We start from the raw sequence: 20,987 nt of genomic DNA, 5'->3' as shown, positions 1-20,987 counted from the left end.
TATTTTGGGGGACTCTAAAATCACTGCAGATGGTGATTGCAGCCATGAAATTAAAGGACAATTACTCCTTGGAAAGAAAGTTATGACCAACCTAGACAACATATTCAAAAGCAGAGACATTACTTTGTCCACAAAGGTCTGTCTAGTCAAGGCTATGGTTTTCCAGTAGTCATGTATGGATGTGAGAGTTGGACTATGAAGAAAGCTGAGTGCTGAAGAATTGATGCTTTTGAACTGTGGTGTTGGAGAAGACTCTTGAGAGTCCCTTGGACTGCAAGGAGATCCAATCAGTCCATCCTAAAGCAGATCAGTCCTGGGTGTTTATTGGAAGGACTGATGTTGAAGCTGAAACTCCAATACTTTGGCCACCTGATGCAAAGGTCATTTGAAAAGACCCTGATGCTGGGAAAGATTGAGGACGGGGGAGAAGGGGACGACAGGAGGATGAGATGGTTGGATGGCATCACTGACTCAATGGACATGGGTTTGGGTAGACTCTGGGAGTTGGTGATGGACAGGGAGGCCGGGTGTGCTGCGGTTCATGGGGTCGCAAAGAGTCAGTTATGACTGAGTGACTGAACTGAAGTAAGGCTTAGGAAGACCTTTTTAACAGACTCCTAGGATAAGTCTAATGCAGATAGAATACATTAGAGAGAGATGGCCCTAGGTTATCATCTTTTGGTAAGTATTTAGTAAATCTGAGAGAGTCAACTATATGGCAGAGTTATACATATTATGGGGCTGCTGGAAAAAATGCTTCTAACCCTTTGGTTTTCTAAAGCAGGAGATTGCTGAGTTTTAGAGGAGGAGAAAGATGCATTCATGTGAAAATGATGGCTGGAAAGATGTCTCAGGCCTTGGACCTGATGAGCAAAGGCACAGAGTGACAAACTGCATGTGTCTTCAGGTCCAGTCTCTCGAGGGTCAATGGAAACCAGATGGTAAGATGAGATGGTTACACAGGTCACTGCAAGAACCGTGGACTTCTACAGAGTAAGGATTTGAAGCAGGGAGGGACGGGGAGCAATGGAGAACCAGGTAGATTTGTATTTTAGTTAGATCCCCAGTGACTGAAAGAGATGAACACAAGGACAAGAAGATTGTAAAGCTACATCAGATCACTAGGAGTTCTAGAAATTGAGCAGCGCAGAGAGGTTTTAACGTTTGTTAGGTGCTTATGCTGAAACAGTTTGAGTTTCAGAGGAACTTGGACAGAACTTCCACATTGCAGAAATGTGGAAAAGTACATAGGCTTGCCTTCTGTGTTGCAGATTTAGCACAGTACGTAACACCTAATCAGTGTTCAAGGTGACAGACCAAGTTTGGTTAGGTTACGTAAGCATATGTCCCTCATTCCAAAAGTCACCATAAATGAGATATCAAATGTTTGTACTCGGGGTTCTTAGCTCAGTGTCGTTACACCTATGATAATTAAATATATTTTAAACTAAACAAGTGGAAAGGAATCGTCCACTTTCATTTCACTTTTACTTACACTACAAAGTCGGGGGGAGGGGGTGAGGAGCCAGTGATGAGCACCAAAAACTACCACCTGCAGATCTATCATCACACTCAAAAGTCACACTAAAAGGGCATTTCTTCTTTTAAAACGTAATATTCATAAGAAGAAGGGGCTTGTCTGCCACATAATAGGCATTCATTAATAGGTAATGGACAAATTAATATCCTCATAAAGTGGTGTGTGCAGCATAGATGTAGGCCAGGGTTTTAACACTGCTTTTTACTGTAACCTGCTCTGGTAGTCTTCATTTTTTCTCAAGTTAAAGTTTTGTCAGATATGTGCCCTGATGATATTTAATCGTTGATTTACAGTGATTCTTGTTGCTTTTTAAACGTGTGGAAATAGATTACAACGAAAGCTGCTTGGAATTTGACCATCATGACTCCGATGGTATAAATGCCCAGCACAAACATTAGAGCCCGAACGGGGTAGAAAAAAAGCAGAGGGTATTTGAAGGAGTCAGTTTCACTTGGGTAAAAGGGAGCTAAAGCTACACTGTCCTTATGGACTTGCAACCTGCCGCTGATGGTATGGTTTGCAAAGGATATACCATGCCTGAAGTATTGCAAGATCTGGAATTAAGAGAAACAGGAAGATTCGGGATCAATGCCAAATTCTCTTTCAGCAGGCATGTTTCTTGAGAGGAGGGCTGTGCTGCACCCTATTATTGTACCAGTGTGTGTTGTGTACATCGGCAGAATTTTTTTTCAAAAAGGTGAGTAGAGAGCAACAGAATAAGGGGGACAGGGGAGAGTAGTGTGATGCAGTGACAGCAAGACAAAACTGCCGTAATCTGTTTTCTTCGAAGCTAGACCCAAAATGGAGAGCCTGCTATGGTGTGAAGACTCCCGTTTCCTACGCTCCTTTGTATTCTTGCTTGAAAAGGCAAAAGCACTCCTCCCTGCTCCGCGGAGTTCCGACCTTTGTCTCTCTCGGCTTCCCATTGGCTGTGGCCGCCAAACTCCCGCCTCCTTCCGCGCCCGTTCAGAGCTCAGAGAGGGCCGGGCTTTGTGACGTAGGCCTGACGTGTCCCCCAGGGGTATAAAAGACCCTACCGGGCGCGCAGTCTCCTCCAGGAGCCGCCGGCAAGGGGGCAAGGAGGAAGCTCAGTAGAGCGTAGCCGGAAAGGAGAAGGTGATCTGGACGAAAGCCCCCCACCCCCCCGCCCCGCGCCGCCCCCACCCCCTTCCGGCTTGGCGACAGTTAGGCCCTCGAGGTCCCTCGAGCACGGTGTGGTTGCTGGAAGGTTCCTCTAGAGTCAGGGGAGTGGGAGGCCTGCGGGGAGGGGCGGGCCCACATCCGCCAGTGAGGCGGTCAGCGCCCTTGGGGGCGGACTGGACTTGCGGGTACGGGGTCCGGGTGAGCGGGTCCGCCACTGCCAAAGTAGTCGATGTGGAATCGGGACGCCTGCTCTCCCAGGTCTCTCTGCCCTTTCCACCAAACCAACCAAACGGCAAAAACGAACACCCGGCGCAGTCTTTAGGGAGTGAGTGGTGGGTACCCTTGACGTTTCCTGTGGCTCCGCATCTTCAGCCAAAGGCGCACCGTTCCTGTTCAGGCGTTACTCCTCTGTGGGGGTAGGGGTTGTACATTTTGTTGATTTTAGACAAATATTTGTCAAATATAAGTTTGGGGAGAACTAATAAGCTGTCATTTTACACAGCCCTCAACGGTCCTATGTGTGACTTTACCCGGTGATGTAGGTACGATCCGTGTCACGGTCATTTCTCATCTTTAGGACGATTCTTTGTAAGGCACTGCACTGCAGGACGCACAATCCTTGGTCCTGGGGCACTAAATACGCCGCACATTCGCGTGGGGTGGGGTGGGGTAGGGGCGCTCCCCTCACAGTTGGTAGCACCAAGTGCTGACTAGTTAGCTGTCGGGGTTCCTGGTAAGCCACTTGGAAACCACCACCTGCCTACTCAGCTCACACTGGGGTGCACAGGATATACTTTAAAAAATACATACACAAGAAATGTACATGTGTCATGCATTTAATTACTACCTGTGTCCCTTAACATGCAGCATGTGGGCCTGCCAGAGGTGCACTACTAGTTTAAAGATGGTTTAATTCAGTGAAGCTGTTGGATGAAACTCTTAATAGTAAGTTTTCATTAGGGGCTTGAATACAGTATCCTTAATTATGTTCTCAAAGAGTTTGCTTTGGCCAAAACATTTTTTTCTTGACCTTTGGGAAGTTGTACGTTTAAATATTCAGCATTTTGCTATGCCACATGAGTTGGCTCCTTGTATAATGGCTGTAACTGAACTGTGTCACTTAACCTATGAAACTCATTATTCTGTTTATTATAGAGAGAGTGTTGAGGACCTGGTTCATGATTACACTGTTCTCTTTATGAGGACCCATAGAAGAAATTTCTCCTGGGACTCAGTGCCCAGAATATCTGTGATTCTCCCAAGCATCTATTGTTTTTTAATCTCAGGAAACCTGAATCATTTAACTGTTTATTATGTGATGGCTTCTTGGTAATTCAGAAGGCTGATCTGACTATCGATCTCTAGTGTAGGACCTAAGGTTTGTATTGAGATACTAACTTTACCTGTGGCTTAATCCTATTTTTCCTACCATAATTTCCCTCTTAACTACTGAACTGGGTTCCTTATATATTTTATTTTGTTCTTTATAAGTATTTATAAGCCTTCTGAAATGTTTTTAGAATGAAATAAAACACACACAAACACTGACAGAGTTTAGGGTAGCAAGCTCTGCAGCTTAGAGTTACAGTTAATGTTATGCAATGCCTTTGGTACCACTTAAAATCCAGAAAGCCAAGAGAAGGGAAAGAGGAAAACGAGGGTAGAGGTTAAGGGAAGATAGGAGAAAAGAGGTATGGATGGTGGTGGGTGGTATAATACCACAAGTAACTACTCTAATTTTGAAAACAAAGCTAAAATATATACACTTAAGGATGATCAGTGTGTCTGGGGATATGCTTAGGAGAGTGAGGGGAAAATATTTTCTTGTAGAAATTTACTCTATTTGATGAATGTACAGAAAAGCCAGTTCCCAATGTGGTTTGGAAGGCTGTTTCTTAGGCACAGATAAATGAGCTTAATAATTTATCTTTCTTGAAATTCTACTGCACAAAATACTTACTGAATTTTGTAAAAACAGGTTTTGTCTGGTTTTTGTTCTTTGTTTTTAGTAGCATCCTGGAGTTGCTGGCAGGGCTTTTCCCATGGATTTCTTTAACAGTACTCGATTGCTCATCTGCACATGATATATTGTTGGTAGTATGGTTCTTTTTTTGTTTTTCAAACTACCATTAAACATTAGTTTTCCTTGAATAAATACCTAGAGATCTGCACTAAAACTAGTAATTTTAATAGGTTTATTCTTAGAAACTGTAGTTAACTCATAACATTTTCAATAGTAAACTTCCATACTATTTATAAGACTGTTTTTCTTCATTGTAGTTGAGATTACAGACATCCCGCCAGCATGATTTCTTCAAAGCCCAGACTTGTCGTACCTTATGGCCTCAAGACTCTGCTTGAGGGAGTCAGCAGAGCCATACTCAAAACCAATCCACCCAACATCACCCAGTTCGCAGCAGTTTATTTCAGAGAACTTATTCTCTTTAGAGAAGGTTTGTTACTGCTTTAGATTATACATTTGTTGCTTTGAACAAGAAAGTATTTTAAATTGGGAATTTTATGTATCTCATTTCCTGTTCTTATTTCTTCAGGACATTCTTGTCTGGATATAAAAGATCTGGTTAAACAATTTCATCAGATTAAAGGTAAGTACCATTAGTAGTAACAGTTTCATAAAAACCTAGTTATGAATTACTGTATCATGCCTAATATGCTCAAACTTGAGAATGATACAAATATTCTGTTTAAATAATTACACTGATGTTTAATCACACTGATGCTTTATTTATTATTACTGAATCAGTTTTTTTTTTTTAAGAAATCTGACACTTTGCAGGAAACCCTCAAGTTTTGTTGGTACCATGAGATCTAGAAGGAAGGGTGTGTAAACCCTTTCCAATATGCCATCTTTGAACTGAATTTTGTAGTGGTAAAGACTCAAATTATAATGAGACACATTACTTAGGAATGTTGTATATAAACTCTCTTGGAAGATTATTTTAATAGAAAAGGTTAGTCACCCTTGTTTTTCCCCTCCCCATGATGGTTTAAACTGCAGTCCAGCTTGGAGGACAGGGCAGCAATTAGGCGTCATTAAACATACTTTTCATAGAAAATTCAGATAAGTTTTTCATATTATGTGGTCTCTGGCCTGTTTTTGGGATGTAAGGCTGTATATATCTGGTTGGAGGAAAAAGTTGTTTTATGTATATGTATGTAAATGTCTATCTTATGTGAACATAACAATGAAACTGAGGATGGATAAACAGTGAGGAAGTCAGAAGGGGAAAAATGTAAAAGGCAAAATTTACATGATGAACATTTGGAAAGATCAATATGAGCAAAAGAGTCTATACTGGTTAAATCCCAAGAACAGGCACACATGTCTAAAAGAATTGAAAGAAAAAGCTTTTGGAAGAATTCTGTGGAGAAAACGGTGACTTACAGTGAGTGTGAGAAATAACTAAGTAATGCTCCATTGGCTGACCAACATTTTGGAATGACCAGAGAGAAAAAAGGTAGGATCAGTGAGTTACATCCATGTTTATTCTCTGCTACTGATATCAGTAGATAACTTAGCCAGGATAGGGAGAAATTAGGGATAAAACCTAGGAAAAGGTAAAAATCCTGAGGGCTTGGACCTACAGTGAAAGACATACCCGAAACAAAACAAGACTAGGAATATCAAGAGTCAGCATTTCACAGGGTAGGGGAGTGAGTCGCCACTCAAATAGGAATGTTTTATTGTCTAGTCTGGCTGCTTCCCTACAGGGTCCTGATGGCATTGTCAGCTTACCATGGGAAATAGGTCTGGGATTTGCTAATAACCTTGGGGCTTCCAGGTGGCACCAGTGGTAAAGAACCTGCCTGCCAAAGCAGGAGATGTAAGAGACACAGGTTTGATCCCCGGGTCAGGAAGATCTTCTGGAGGAGGGACAGCAGGCAAAGTTATTATGGCCTTTGTACTAGTTTATACCAGGAGCTGTTTGAGAGGACTGGCTGTGCAGGCTGGCTGTGTTTGAGAATGGTGATAAAGTCAGTGAATCTTTATGGCGGCAGGTAACTAAGTGGTAGCCTTTGAGACTTGTTTACTGAAGAGTTTATCCACCATTCAATTTAGGATATGGACTAAAGGGATGGATTTTGGTCCAGCAGGGATTAACATCTTTGAATCTCAGGTTCAAAATAAACAGACTGAACTAATGGAGCAGCTGTACTTCTGATGGAGATAAGGGGTAAGAGACACTGCTCTTTCTCTTCTATAAACTATAGGTATCAAGGAAATTGACAGAGCATGTACAGATAATCCTGAAAGCAAGCTCACAGTATGGCTGTAGAGACAGATTGCTCTTTAGACAGCAGAGCAGAAACAAATGTTGCCTATTCTAGTTTACCACAGAGCAGGGGAAGGTAACACAAAGGTATGACCAGAAAATATAATGAGTTCAGTGTTACAATCCAGTATTGATGTCTGCCTTTTATTGTCATCCCAAATGGCTTAATGGACTTCTACATTATTATATGTAACACCACATTGTAAATCAACTATACCTCTATTTTAAAAAAGAGAGCACCAGTTATTAACACTTAATGATGTGGGCAAGAGCTAAATTGCCATCCCTAATGCACTGGTGTCCACTCCTCTCCCAGATACCAGATGTATCCCCCAAAGTTATTTCCAAACTGGTTAGTTTGCTGCCTAGCAGCATTACTACCAAGCTACCCGTACGCATGGGAAGTAGGGAGATAAGTATGTCCTGCACAGACCGTTTGATTCAAACACTTCAATTTGGGATTTTTCCTAGAAGGAGCCCCACTGTTGGTAGGCCTTGTCATAGGACCAGTACTGTTTACCTATCACCCACCACCTTCAGAATTTCATGCAGAGTCAGGTGATGGAGAGAAAAGAACCAGATATGGGAGCAAACTTTTCTCACTTCTGTCATTTCTCATCTTTTCTCCCATTTTCCAGAGCCTGCCTCTATCCAGCCTCCACTCTGGCAAATATTTCACCTATGTGTGCTCATTCCCAAAGGTGCTCATGTAAAACCCTCTTTTGGATCCTCTTGACTTTTCTGCCATTTGATTAAATAGGTCTCACTACTGTATCAATCAGTGAAAGCGTTTCTATTTCTCAGTCTTCTCAGGAGAATTTCTTCACTAATCTGCATGAGTCATTGAGGGGACTTTAGAAACTCAGGCACTATTTTAAGGCAAAACAGTTGTGTCAAGTTCTACCACTCAGTATATCTAGCAAAAGAAGGAGAATAGAATTTATTGACTACCTGTTTTGTCCTAGGCAAAAAAGTATATTTTGTCAATTAAGACAACTCAGTTTTACTCAAGAGAAATCTGATGCTTGGGAGTGAGTTGGTAACTTGTAAGTTTCTAAAATACTATTTGGTAGAGTTGGGATCTCAACTTAGATCTTCTTAGTAGCATGAAGATTTTCCTAGTAGTATGACTCTCTTTCCACAATAGACAGAGTTAACACACCAGTAACATTTCTCTAGAAAAAACTTTACTTTTTGAACTTGGAGCGAAATCTCAGTCCTCTTTTCCCACATTATCTCCCACTTTTCACTTCTTCCTCCTGTCAGCTTCTTGTATGGAGCCTATAGCCCAGATTGTACTAATTCTGACCTTTCCACCACTCCATGAACAGGGCAGTGGTCTCTCCATCAGAGTGGCACCTTCCATCCTCCTAAGCCTAATTGAGTCTAGTTTCCAATGTTATTCCTGTCTTGGCTTCCAACAGAGGCAGGAAATAGTCACTACTTTGGAAGAATCAAGAAGGCTTAGGCCACCAAGGTCCCCAACCCAATTAGCCTGTTAACTAACTATTCTAACTGATTCTGGTTGGACATTCTTGGTGTGGCCATAGTTGTGAACTGCTGCTGATCACTGAGCCCAATTTCAGTTTTTATGTAGCATCACAGTAGTTATGTGTACCATTAAATATTGTCTTATGTATTCATATTAGATATAACAATGTCTCCAGTTTCTTAAGCCCAATTCTATCTTTATGCCTTATAGAATTCATTACACATACTTGTAGCTTATCCACCTTTATTAAACAAAAAAGGAATATCTATTTCAGGACTAACCATACCAAATTTTATGAGGCTTGGGTGTTCACTCTACTTTTCTGGGCAATTTTTTCAAGTAAGGCTATACTGATTTCCTAAACAGGTATGAGTATTTTGTCAGAAGGAGTCTTTCATTTCTTTGCCTAGGCAGGCTGGTAATTTGTACCAAGATAAGAATTTCGTTAAGTTAAAAAACTGGAATGATTATCTGGCGATGTTGTTGGGAGTGGGGCTTAGGTCCTTCATGCTTTAATGCTGTGGGAAGATTAAGTATTTGGGGAGTAGTCTATACTAAAGAACGGAGAAGGCAATGGCACCCCACTCCAGTACTCTTGCCTGGAAAATCCCATGGACGGAGGAGTCTGGTGGGCTGCAGTCCGTGGGGTCGCTAAGAGTTGGACACGACTGAGTGACTTCACTTTCACTTTTCACTTTCCTGCACTGGAGAAGGCAATGGCAACCCACTCCAGTGTTCTTGCCTGGAGACTCCCAGGGACGGGGGAGCCTGGTGGGCTGCCATCTATGGGGTTGCACAGAGTCTGACACGACTGAAGCGACTTAGCAGCAGCTATGCTAAAGATGGCAAATAAATCACTAAGAAAAAGGGTATAGTTGAGAACTGGGGTCAGATTGTCAAGACTAGGGACAGAAATACAGGGTCAGGATTAAGAGAGGAGAACGCTGGGCTGAGAAGCAGATAAGGAAAACCATGCAAGCCAGGACAGCAAACCAGATGAGGTCAGGAACACAAGGAGAGGTCAGTATGAGAAGCAAGACCACCCTGGGCCTTACAAGCTAAGCATCTGACTCTGCTGGCCAGACACTTTGATAGCTCCCTATCAATCCCAACTCTTCAGTGTTGTAGGTATATTTCTAAAAGATAAATTTTTTCCTATTTGCTTTGTTGATCTCTACCCATTGAAGCATTAATTTGCTTTAGGGAAAAGGCAATAGAGTCTGCAGCAAAGAATCCATTACTCGGTTCATAATAAAAAGGGTAACACTTTGGAGTTGTAGAAGAGCCTGTTTTTGTTGAGAGATTTTCTTGGAATTTTCAAGACCTAATGTTACCAGAATCAAGTTTTTACTTTAGATAAACCATAGAGGAGGCACGGAAAAAGACAGGCTCAAAGGCCATTTCCTGCGGCACAGGAGAGGGAAATAGAAAGTCCTTCTTGACAGTGGGATTGTGGTGCATGAAAAGTGCTAGCTGAGGCTGAAACTGGTGATAAGGAAGGTAGGTAGAATTTCTCATCAGAATTCCCTAAGACCCAAGCAGGTGGCTTGTCCTCTGCATTCTTGTGCTGCCTAGAAGAATGCGCGCTCCTCAGGAGCTCACTGGTAGCATGGTGCTGCATTTAGCACATCACATGCTACATTCAAATCCTACACTATCACTGTCATGATCAGACCTTCAGGAAATATTGGCTGAATAAACTAACTGCATGTGATGCACTGGATTAGAAATACTGGAGTGTCTTTCTCAGATAGGCCTGGGAAAATATTTGTTTCCTATGGTCTGTCTGGCTTTTGGTGGGTCCAAATGTGTTTAGATGTCTCAGAGTCCTGACCAGCAAGTAATCCAGATGGGAAAAGTGAAGTGACTCAACCTGGCAGAGAGCTAAGTGCAAAATGTCCAAGCTGGGACTAAAATACTGTCAACTAGTCCTTAATTGCTAAAGAAGACAACCAAATTATGCAGAATATCTTAGTCCTTCAGTGAATTAAGCACACAGACCACCCTTTCCAGAAAGTAGAAGCGTGAGTAGAAATACAGTGGAGTCAGAGATGAGCACCCAGGTAGTATGCGTTACGCTTCTACCTAGGTAACTAGGAGGCAGCAGAAAAACACAACGTGTGGGTCAGAGCCAGAGCTCAACCACAAAAGTTCACAGAACTTGAGCCCCATATTCACCATGGTAGCATTTTTCAAATTCGTGTGCAAGAAAAGAGACTAAGCAGAGACTGGAAGTAACTCCAGGAAGAGAAAACAGCAGCAGAGTTTGGGGCTACTGACGGGGCTGGGATCTAGGTGACAGCACTAGAGAGGAGGCATTTGCGGAGAAGGGTTTCCCAAAAGTCTGCAAAGATACTTTCTTTGGTTATTTTGCCAACTCCTAAGGTGCTCATGTGTGGACTCCAAGGTTTGAGAAGGCTTAGCAGAGAAGAGCTGCTGGAAGACTGAAAGCTAAGTAGGGTTTTCACAAGTGGTACAGTGTTGTGGGGAGGCTTTGGAGTTTGGACTCAGCCTAAATGAAGAGACTTCTGGAAACTGGCAATTCAGTTGAGACCCCAGGAACATCGCAGCCTGGGAATAAGGACAACGTGCTAGGAGTAAGAACAAAGTGTAATATACCTACTTTGACAAAATATAAAATGAAGTCTCAGGAGGATCATATTTGCCATATTAGAACAAGCTCAACAAACCCTTTAGAAGAAAGTAATTAAAAGATAGAAAGCATGGATGAAAAGCTGGAGAACGTCAACAGAGTAAGGCTCTAAAAACAACAAATGGTTATTCTGTAACTTCAAATTAAATTTTTATTAAATAGCTTTACTAGCAGAAGACAAAATTAGGAACTAAAAAACAGGGTAGTAGAAAATACCCAAATTGAAGCAAGAAGAAAAATAAGAGGACAGAGTGTAAGATATGTGTGGGACATGATCAAAAGGAGGGAAAAATATGTAACTAGAGTCGAGGAGAAAAGAGAGTAGATGAAAAAGTGGCCGAGAATTATCTAAGGCTGACTGAAGGACATCAACTTACAGATTTAAGAAGTTTGAGCCCACAGCAGAATAAGTACAAAGAAAACCACACCTCAGTACAGCATGGTCAAATTGCTGAAAGAGACAAAATCATGAGAACAGGAAGGATAAAGAGGCGTATTACTTTCAGGAGAATAATCGGACAAATAGCTGATTTCTTGACAGAAACCACAGAAGCCAAGACAATGAAATGACATCTCTAAAGTGCTGAAAGCGAAAGCTGCCAACCTAGAATGAATATATATATGCAGTGAATACATCCTTTAAAATGAAAGAATACATTCTCAGACAGACAAAAGCTAAGGTTACAAGTCAGCAATCTTTGGAACTGTTAAACAGACCTTTAAAACATTAGAGAGAATGTTTTACCTTTTGTAGATAAACAAACTCAATGTAAATTTAAGTTATATATATATATATGATAACTCATATGTATATATTTGTTACATTCTCTTATGTATTCTAAACCAAACCCAGTGGTTAATCTAGTGCTTTACATTTCAAAACCATTATTATAGCTTAAGGCATTTGATCTCAATGTGATGAAATGTGACATATGTGTCTGTGTGTATATATATAGACATATAGTATAATGGGGAAAAACATCCTGCATCTTATCACCAGATTAAGAAATAGCCAACTAATTTTAATCAAAGCTGATTTAAAATTTGATGTCACATTTCAAAACTTTTTAACTAGGTGTTGATTTATTCCTTCCCCATTTATATGTGATTTATTTGGCTCAGATGGTTAAGCGTCTGTCTACAATGCGGGAGACCCGGGTTCAATCCCTGGGTCGGGAAGATCCCCTGGAGAAGGAAATGGCAATCCACTCCAGTACTATTGCCTGGAAAATTCCACTGACAGAGGAGCTTGGTAGGCTACAGTCCATGGGGTCACAAAGAGTCGGACACGACTGAGCGACTTCACTTTATAGAGTAACTTTTAGGTGAATAATTCCATTTAATTTCTACAAAGACTCAAGATCTTACAGACTAGGAGGCTGAAGCTCAGAACCATTGGCTTGGCCATTAAATCTATTCAGTTAGGACTAAGATCCAGACTTTCTCATATACCTTTTTACTATGAGAAGTTGTAGGGAAGGCAGCAATGTCATAAATTCTGAGTTTGTTATGATTCATAATTATATAATGCTTTACCTTTCCCACTCCAATATTCTTGCCTGGAGAATTCCATGGACAGAGGAGCCCAGTGGGCTACAGTCCATATGGTCACAAAGAGTCAGACAAGACTGTGAGCTACCAACACTTACCTTTCTGGAATGGTGATTAATAGGGGACTTCCAAAGGCAAAAATAAGAAGCATAAGGATTAGTCTCTTAGATTTTTCAGGAATGATAAGCCTGTTTTAAAAGGGCACATGGCCTTCTCACAGTTGCTGAATTCCTCTAAGTGACATCTCAGATGGGTCCCATGCAGGCAATCTATGGACTTCAGTGATCCAGTCTCAAAGCTGGTTGTGTTCCTGAGAATGCTCATGGTAAATAAATGACTGCCAGCTTTGGGATTGGAAGTCCCCATGAGGGAAAAGAGAGTTGCTGGCATACAGTGGGCAGGTGAGTCTAGAGAGGAGTGGGCTTGGGTTTCATGGTGGCTCTCCTACCTTCACTGTACTACAGGCCTCAAGTTCCTTTAGCAGTGGGTGTCCTGACCTTGCCTTTGCCCTAAGGGTGGGCTCGGGTGTCTGGCTGGAGGAATCTGGGACTCCAGACACAGGAAGTTCACACTCATAGGCCCTTTGTGAAAGATGGAAGCAAGGTAGAAGGCCAGAGAGGAGTCCTGTGTCAACATCAAATAGAGGGCTCCTTCCTAGCACTGGAGAGGCAGAAACATTGGCTCAAGACTGACCACAGATAGAAAGCAGAGATCAGATGCCATGGATGACCCACAGGAACAGTGAGAAAGGACCACCTAGGTCAGCGAGTCCCTGCAGGGGGAAACAGCAGGCTGCCCCCAGGGGGAAGAGCAAGAGTGTAGGAGAAGGGGCTGGGGGAGAACACTGTCAGGGCCAGGACTTAAACCCCAAGCACCGGTTTCTTTACCATGAAGACACGTTTCCAGATTTTTGACTTGAAGCAAATATGATCTCCCGAGGCAAATTTAACTTTCCTTGCTGATTTAATGACATTAGGGAGATGCTTCCCCAAAGAGGTAATCCTAAGTGGGCAGATATGAAAACGTTTGAGTCATGACTCAGGTGGTTAGACAAACGTGAGTAACAAGCACAATGTTGAGTCCAAAAAATGACTTTACAGCAGTTTTCCAGCTCTGGGAGTTTCTGTATGGCATCAGTTGACTTGACCTTGTGAGCCATGGTTATCTTCTTCCCTTCCAAGGACTTGCTGAGGCCCACTTCCAGAACTCTTTCTGCTGCTCTTGTCAGGGTCAGTGCTTCGGCTGCATCAGCCCACCTTGCCAGCAGGTGCTAGCGTGTTTAGATAAGAATACATGACATTTTCTAATGTAAAAATATGCTATAGTAGCCCAGTTTTCTTAAAGAATGCCTTTTAATATGACAGCATGTGTTTCATTTAAGTTATGAAGTGTTTTTTTCTTTCCCCAGTTTTCTGTGGAAGTTTGGATCAGGGGATTTTTTCAGGGATATTTTCAGCTGATTTATGCTCCAGCTGAAGGTGGTATCTGATTATTAGCTTTTGTCACTGTGCTACTTAAGTAGTCCCTTATTTCTCTTCAGTAGATAAGGACAGGGGAGTTTCACTGCCCACACTTAAGTTACAGATGTTCGAGAGTGAAACAAAACTTTGAAGGTTGTGTACATGATGACTTTGGTATGCTCAATCTATGCTTCCTTTAAAATTCCTTTTTTGAGGACTGTGTACTTATTAACTCATTTGACTTTCATTTTTAGTGGAGAAATGGTCAGAAGGAACGGCACAAGAGAAGAAAGCAGAATGTGTGAGAGAGCCAGAAAAAACATCTACCATTTCCCTAGAGCCTAAACGGATGGAAAAATCGACAGACACAGAGGAGGATAACATAGCAGCGCTGCTGTTCAGCAGCAAAACCACTCAGTTCCCGTCAGTCCAGGCCGACCTGGCCTCAGAGCCTGAGGACGCAAGCGAAGCACCCCGGGGCCCGTCCAAACCGACCAGCCCTAAGAACGCCACCCCACCGTCCTCACCGTTGCCGGCGGCCGTCGCTTCCGAGTTTGCCTATGTCCCTGCGGACCCCGCCCAGTTTGCTGCTCAGATGTTAGGTAATGTTCCATCTGTTCATTCTGATCAATCTGAAATTTTAATGGTGGATGTGGCAACAAGTATGCCTGGTATTTTCGAGGAGATGCTGAGCTCGAAGGCTGCTGAAGAGAACGCGGTGGCCACTCCTAGTGTGTGTTCTGGCAAGATGGTAGCAGAGCAGGTTGTGAGCGAACAATCTGTCCATGTACGTGTGGGCAGTAAGGCTGAATCACCAACGGCTTCCTCATTCCCCTTGCAGGGTGAACAAGAACCTCCTGCTTGTGACCATGCTTCTGAGGTCCCTTTGCAGGCTGACATTGAGGTGACATCCACCATGCACATAGCCTCTATCTATAATGATGAGCCTGTAATCGAAGGAGTTACTTATGTTGAGCAGTTACCAGAACAAATAGTTATCCCCTTCTCTGATCATGTTGCTCGTCTTAAAAGCAAGGAGCAGTCACCACCACACAGTCCCATACTTGTAGTAGGCAAGACAGCCTCAGGCGGGTCTGAAAAATCTGTGGGTTCCGCAAAATTTGTGCAGTTGGAGAGTACAAAGTATGACTCCTCAGTCCATGTGGAGGCAGACGGCTCTACCAAAGCAGTGAGCTCTGAGAAATCTATGCACCTTGAAGTGGAGATCTTTGCGCTGGCCCCTGACAGTGCTGGGCAGGAGTCCAGGGAAAACCCTGCGTCCCAGGAGACGGAGGTCAAACCCGCGCGCTCAGGGTCCATAAGATCATCTAGTGGCCCCCAGCCTCCTGTTCCAGAAGGTCTTTATGAACCAGAAATGGACCCAGAACGGGATGCAGCACCTTCCAACGAGGTTTGATGGAGCCAGGTAAGAAAATTACTTACAAAATTAAAAACTACACTTCTGGTGACATCTCTATTTCAGGTGACCATCTAGGTAGGCTCCCTGCAGACTGGTCAGAAGTCTTTCAATAGTACTGAAAATGCCAAACCTATTTAAATAAAGGCTTTGTTGTATTTGAGATTTTACTCTCATGAGATGAGTGATTTTAAAGTGACATCACCACCGCTTGGCCTCAAAGTTTGGTTGAGTGCTCTTCCGTTGTTTGGACACACCGTGTCGCGAAAGATGTTCGAGCCTGTTGTCAGGCACAAACGTGCTCACGTGATCTGGATCCTGCTACTGCAAAACTGTAATCACGGGGTGTTGGTTTGAAATTTCTCACTCGTGAGTATAAAAGCGAATGGCAACAACGCACTTACCTAGGTGGTGGCATTGGAAACATGGAAGAAATGGTGGTGTGTTTGACTGCTTTCGCGCTGAGGGAGAGCTCTGCAAGCTGGTCTGGGGGGCCAGTTGAGCACTGCCGTCTTGCCTGGGGGCTTCCCACAGCGGAGGGAGCAGCTTCATAGCTGGATGGAGAGGGGAAAGGTCAAGGTGAAGTTCTGTCCCTCAGGGGAGCAGGGTGGTAGCGGCAGCAGGAAGGATGGACGTGTCAAGGCTGGCTGGCTGGCTTCCATCATTACCCCAACAGGAGCCTAAATCAACCTGTTTGCTTGGCTGCTGAACTATTCACTACCGCTCTCCCGTGACACAGACGCACCGTCTCACTTCCCATCTTGGTCTAGTCAATGGCCTTCGGTCCACCCACCCTCCTGCTTCATCCAGACGAGTGCAGCGGCCCTTCTCCCTTGAGGTAGCTGGGACGTGCAGGGACCAACACCCCCCCATTCCTTCTGCAGAAGCTCTCTCAATCACGACTCTTACCAGAGTCAGAATGATAAAGAGGTGTTACCACAGCAGGTGTTTAGAGATGAAATTGTCTGGCAGTGTGACGGGGACTCTGCACAGCTGGAAAGGCAGGGGGCAGCGTTGGAGCGTAGCCTGTGGGCGCTGGCATTACACTTGTGGCCTGGGCAGCACTTCATCCCAAGTTCCTGTTCTCAAGCGGCTTAACTGCTTCCAAAGCACTGAAGGTATTTCACAGACACCTGACGACTTCGCTTGTGCTTATCTTTAATTAGCTTCCAGAGGGATCAGTTTCAGGAGCCTGAAAACGTAACCATGTGCATAGTGTCTTTTTCTTTCCTGAAGAAGGAAGAAAAAAAAGCTGCACAAAGGCTACATGTTGCTCTTCTGTCCCATCTTCTGGGACTCAGTTCTCCACAACAGCACTGGCTTCAAGTAGGCAACTCTAACCTGACATGATAGCATCCTTGGTGGAAGTGGATGGATGGCACCCCAAGACCTTTTTTTTCTTCTTAAAGAGCCACTGTGCGAACACGCAGCCTTCTACTGCCACCTAGGACCTATAATTTCAAGTCTCGCCCAAGCCCGAGCAGTGCTGTCAAGTACTGAGTCCTAGAGTATGTGATGTTTTGTGTGTGGTGACCAACTGGCAGGCTACGATGGCACCTGCGAGGGCCCGAGATACCTGATTATGTGATCAAAAGATGCCACCTAGTGCTGAGTGCCGATTTCTTCCGAGAAGAGAATTATTATTATGCAGATACATTAACTCTTTTTCCAGTGGCTTCACACGCTCTTAAGTTGATTCTTTTGGTGGAGCTGGAAGTGCTGACTCTTCATTTCCTGAGGACCCTGGAGAAGCCAGGTCTAAAGTTAAGTTCCTGGAAACAGCAGCTTAGAATGAGACTGCTCCTCAGCCACAACCCAAGTGTCCCTGCCACTTGCTATCAAAACACTGTTCTCATTTTCCAACTGTAGAGAATCTCTCTTCTTTCACATTACCAAACACGTTTTATTTAGCCCTCTCTATAGCATGCTTTATGGCACATATTACTATAGCTGTTTGTTTATATGTAAAAAAAAAAAATTAAGACATTTCTGTGCATAGCGCCTGATACAGAGACCAAACCTTTAACGCCTGCAAATTTTTTTTTTTTTGTAGCGATAGCAGCAAGCGAAGCAGGACAACCACCACCATATTCTAACATGTGGACCCTTTATTGTCTAACTGATATGAATCAACAAGGCCACCCATCACCGCCACCTGCACCTGGGCCTTTCCCCCAGGCGACCCTCTATCTTTCTAATCCTAAGGATCCACAGTTTCTGCAGCATCCACCGAAAGTTACTTCTCCAACTTATGTGATGATGGACGACAGCAAGAAGACCAGTGCCCCGCCTTTTATTTTAGTAGGCTCAAATGTTCAGGAAGCACAGGATTGGAAGCCTGTTCCTGGACACGCTGTTGTTTCCCAGTCAGAGGCCGTGAAGAGATATGCCGCAGTGCAAGTGCCCATTGCTCTTCCTGCAGATCAGAGATTCCCGAAACACGTCCCCGCCCCCCAGAATGCTAGTCCTCCTCCAAGTGGACAAGATGTGCCCAGACCAAAAAGCCCAGTGTTTCTTTCTGTTGCTTTCCCGGTAGAAGATGTAGCCAAAAAAGGTTCAGGATCTGGTGACAAACGTTCTCCCTTTGGAAGTTACGGTATTGCTGGAGAAATAACCGTGACTACTGCCCATGTTCGCAGAGCAGAAACTTAAAACTGGCAGGTAAATTCTCCTCGTGTACCTGGGCCTTAACACATTATTGTGCGTTCTTGGCAATTTGATTTGTTGACCTGTAGACAAAGGTATTTTAAGACAGTGAGCTGAGTGCATGCCTCCCTGACGCCCAGTTACTACTCGGTGCATGGCAGGCACACAGCACCAGGGATGCTCACCAAGGCTCTGGTGTCAAACGTGCACCAACCAGCTCCTTTACCTTTGAACACCTAGTCCTGTGTCTAGCCCTGCAGAAGATGCCAAAGGGATGGAGTCACAAAAAGATAGTCTTACGTGGGCATTGTAATCTAGTTGGCAGGTTTAAAGGGCGGGGAGGAGCAAGTTGAGCAATTCTAGAGGGAGCACCCTTAGGAGCACTCGGTCCATGTGGTAAGTGTGCTCCCTCGTACAGTGAGTACTCAGAGCAGAACAAAGAGGGTGGAGACACATTAAAGAACTAAAAAAGCAGTGTTAACTGTAGTTTTATCCTCACAAATCAGTACCTTTTTCTTCAACCAGTACTTATTACCACATAAGCGAGCACAGAGGTACTGATGCAGACCCTCGTCTATTAGAGGAGGTGTTCTGGTCCCAATGTAAACAGACATGTGCCTAGGAGGAGCTGGCCACGCAAGGAGCCCACAGAGTCCAAAGGCAGGAAAGAACAGACGAGAGACCCTTAAGGTGAAGTCAGATGGAAGAGGGACTGCTCCAAATGAAAAGATGGGATTAAGAGTTCAGTGGGGAACCAGAAGATAGCGTCTGAACCCCAGAAGCTCGATGTCAATTAGAGGCAAGTTCAAGTGGCATAATGACTATATTTAAGGAGGCACTGTTTTCAAAATACCTTAGGACATTTACTTACTCACACACTTTGTAGACTTCGGTGGAACTGTCCAAATGGCTGTCTTGAGCATGAGATGCCAGGATATTTTAGTGCACATGCACAGGTAACATTAGTTATGAGCTTAGCAGAGCAGGGTCATCCACTCATTTTACATGTTCAGTTGTATGAATAAACAATTTACTGTTTACATTATTCCTAACAGATGCCGAAAATGACATTGTTTGAGTCGACGTTCAAGGTGGAGTCTGCCACCAAGTGCACTATATCAATAAACTTCATGCAAGCATAAAACCTTGTCATCTTGCTTATTTTGTAACTTAGTGGGTATAGAAACAACATAACCAGGTCTTAAGCACACATTGTAAAAAAAAAAATATATTTCCACTCGAGCAGTTTTCTAGCAAGGTTTTCCAATTACTCATTCCCTGGCATTCACACCGAGTGAATACAGGGGCACCATATTCTTCTATTGTACTTACCTAGAAGACACTCAGTGCGAACTCTGGCACCACAGGGACTTCTTTGTAAGGACACTCTTGACAATTTAGGATCACATGAATTGCAATTATGAGTATATTTGAAAGTTTAAATGAAACCACACTGTTTAGAACATTCTAAAGCCTTTATTAGCATCAGGTAGATTATTTCATTATAACACTTGTTAACTTTGAGACAGCCATTGAAATAACTTACTGGCAGTTAACCTAAGGCCCTTAGGAGCAAAATCTCAGTCTGGGGTTGGGTAGATAAATACCATATGATTAATGTACCCCAATTAAAGGGGCAAAGCTACTGTACAGTAGGTCTCCGTACATATCCTAAGTACACAGGTGCCTTGAAAACCTGAAATGCACAAGACCTCCTTTTATATAGTTTGATATTTATAATACATGAATACAATTGAGTTTCCCTGGTGGCATTTGCCACTGGAAGTTGAAGCATTTAAAAAGGTTTGTCATTATGTAATGATGGTGCCTAAAACCTCTATTTCTATGGTACTTTTGTGAATTGCTAGGTTTTATACATATTTTCAAACATACAATTCAAACACCTTTTAATTCTAATGACATTAATTATAGAAAATTGTAAAAGTAAATTCAGAGTACTAAAATAAGCAAATGAAATACCTTTTCCAGTTTTGAATTTTCAAATTAGGAATGTCTCTTCCAAACATTCAGGCATTTTTTTTTCTTTTTAGGGATGGGAGGGGGCAAAATTGAGAGGATTAGTGTAAAGAAAAGCCATCTTTTCAGTGTCTTTACAAAATGACATACACCTTCTCTATATTTGAGCATATAAACCTTGTATAGGAGAATTTTAGACATTTCAAAGTTAAATCTAAAACATTCAAGCATGGCAGCATAAAAATATTCAAAATAACTTGATTTGGGTTACTATATAATTCCATAAAGCTAAAGTTACATTTAGGTATAAAGCTTCGGTAAATATGGCAACAGCAACCATCAAAAGCATATTTGCCAGCAGTTTCCCATACCTCTGTATAAAACAGTATTCCAAAGAAGCACGACCGGATAGCAGAATTACCCATTTTTCCTAAGACTTTCATCACTGGTATCACCCTATACCCCGCTTCTGTTGGGTGAGGTGCAAGTTATCATGAGAGGGTTTTTTTCTGTTTTTTTTAAAAGATGAGTAGAAACCAAGGAAGAAAATTTTAAAACATAGGTTTAAGACTTATCTGCAGATGAGTCAAAACGCCCCAACTTGTCTACATTTTAATAAATGTCAGGCAAATTGAAGTAGTTTCTGTCCCAGTAGCTGCCTGAATAAAGCCAGTCCTGGGCTCCGCTGTAGGGATTAGGGCCTTGATAGAACCACCTGTTAAGACAAGATTTACAAGGGAAACTGTTTGCAATCACAGGATCCTCACTGCTTCACCAGCTTGCAGACTCCCCTACTGCAGCGATTCACTTCAT

General features: G+C 43.0%; 2 protein-coding genes across 13 annotated transcripts in view; one reads left to right on the top strand and one right to left on the bottom strand.

Moving 5' to 3' along the window:
- On the top strand, positions 510–19,899 carry CABYR (calcium binding tyrosine phosphorylation regulated). Of its 7 annotated transcripts, none has more exons than XM_018039472.1 (6): positions 2,248–2,656; positions 2,942–3,099; positions 4,964–5,136; positions 5,236–5,289; positions 14,389–15,560; positions 17,605–17,698. In XM_018039472.1, exons 3-5 carry the CDS (start codon positions 4,989–4,991, stop codon positions 15,549–15,551), a joined length of 1,365 nt encoding a protein of 454 aa, XP_017894961.1. In that variant the 5' UTR covers positions 2,248–2,656; positions 2,942–3,099; positions 4,964–4,988; the 3' UTR covers positions 15,552–15,560; positions 17,605–17,698. The 7 variants fall into 7 exon arrangements, with proteins under 7 accessions (XP_013829721.1, XP_017894961.1, XP_017894960.1 ...); XM_018039473.1 differs by lacking the exon at positions 2,942–3,099 and adding an exon at positions 19,253–19,899 and having other exon boundaries at positions 2,272–2,656; positions 14,389–14,736; positions 17,605–18,212; XM_013974267.2 differs by lacking the exons at positions 2,248–2,656; positions 2,942–3,099 and adding an exon at positions 510–2,237.
- Positions 19,658–20,987, bottom strand: part of OSBPL1A (oxysterol binding protein like 1A) — a 220,225-nt gene continuing 218,895 nt past the window's right edge. For 4 of the 6 annotated variants that reach the window (XM_018039467.1, XM_018039466.1, XM_018039468.1 and 1 more), the window contains one exon: positions 19,658–20,889. In XM_018039467.1, the coding sequence (XP_017894956.1) occupies positions 20,787–20,889 (103 nt within the window). In that variant the 3' untranslated portion in view covers positions 19,658–20,786. The remainder of the gene's footprint in view (positions 20,890–20,987) is intronic. The other 2 variants (XM_005697037.3, XM_018039470.1) reach the window with 1 other exon arrangement.

This window comes from Capra hircus, chromosome 24 (genome assembly GCF_001704415.2).
Source record: "Capra hircus breed San Clemente chromosome 24, ASM170441v1, whole genome shotgun sequence".
Taxonomy (NCBI): domain Eukaryota; kingdom Metazoa; phylum Chordata; class Mammalia; order Artiodactyla; family Bovidae; genus Capra; species Capra hircus.
This window is presented reverse-complemented; position numbering and strand designations above follow the sequence as displayed.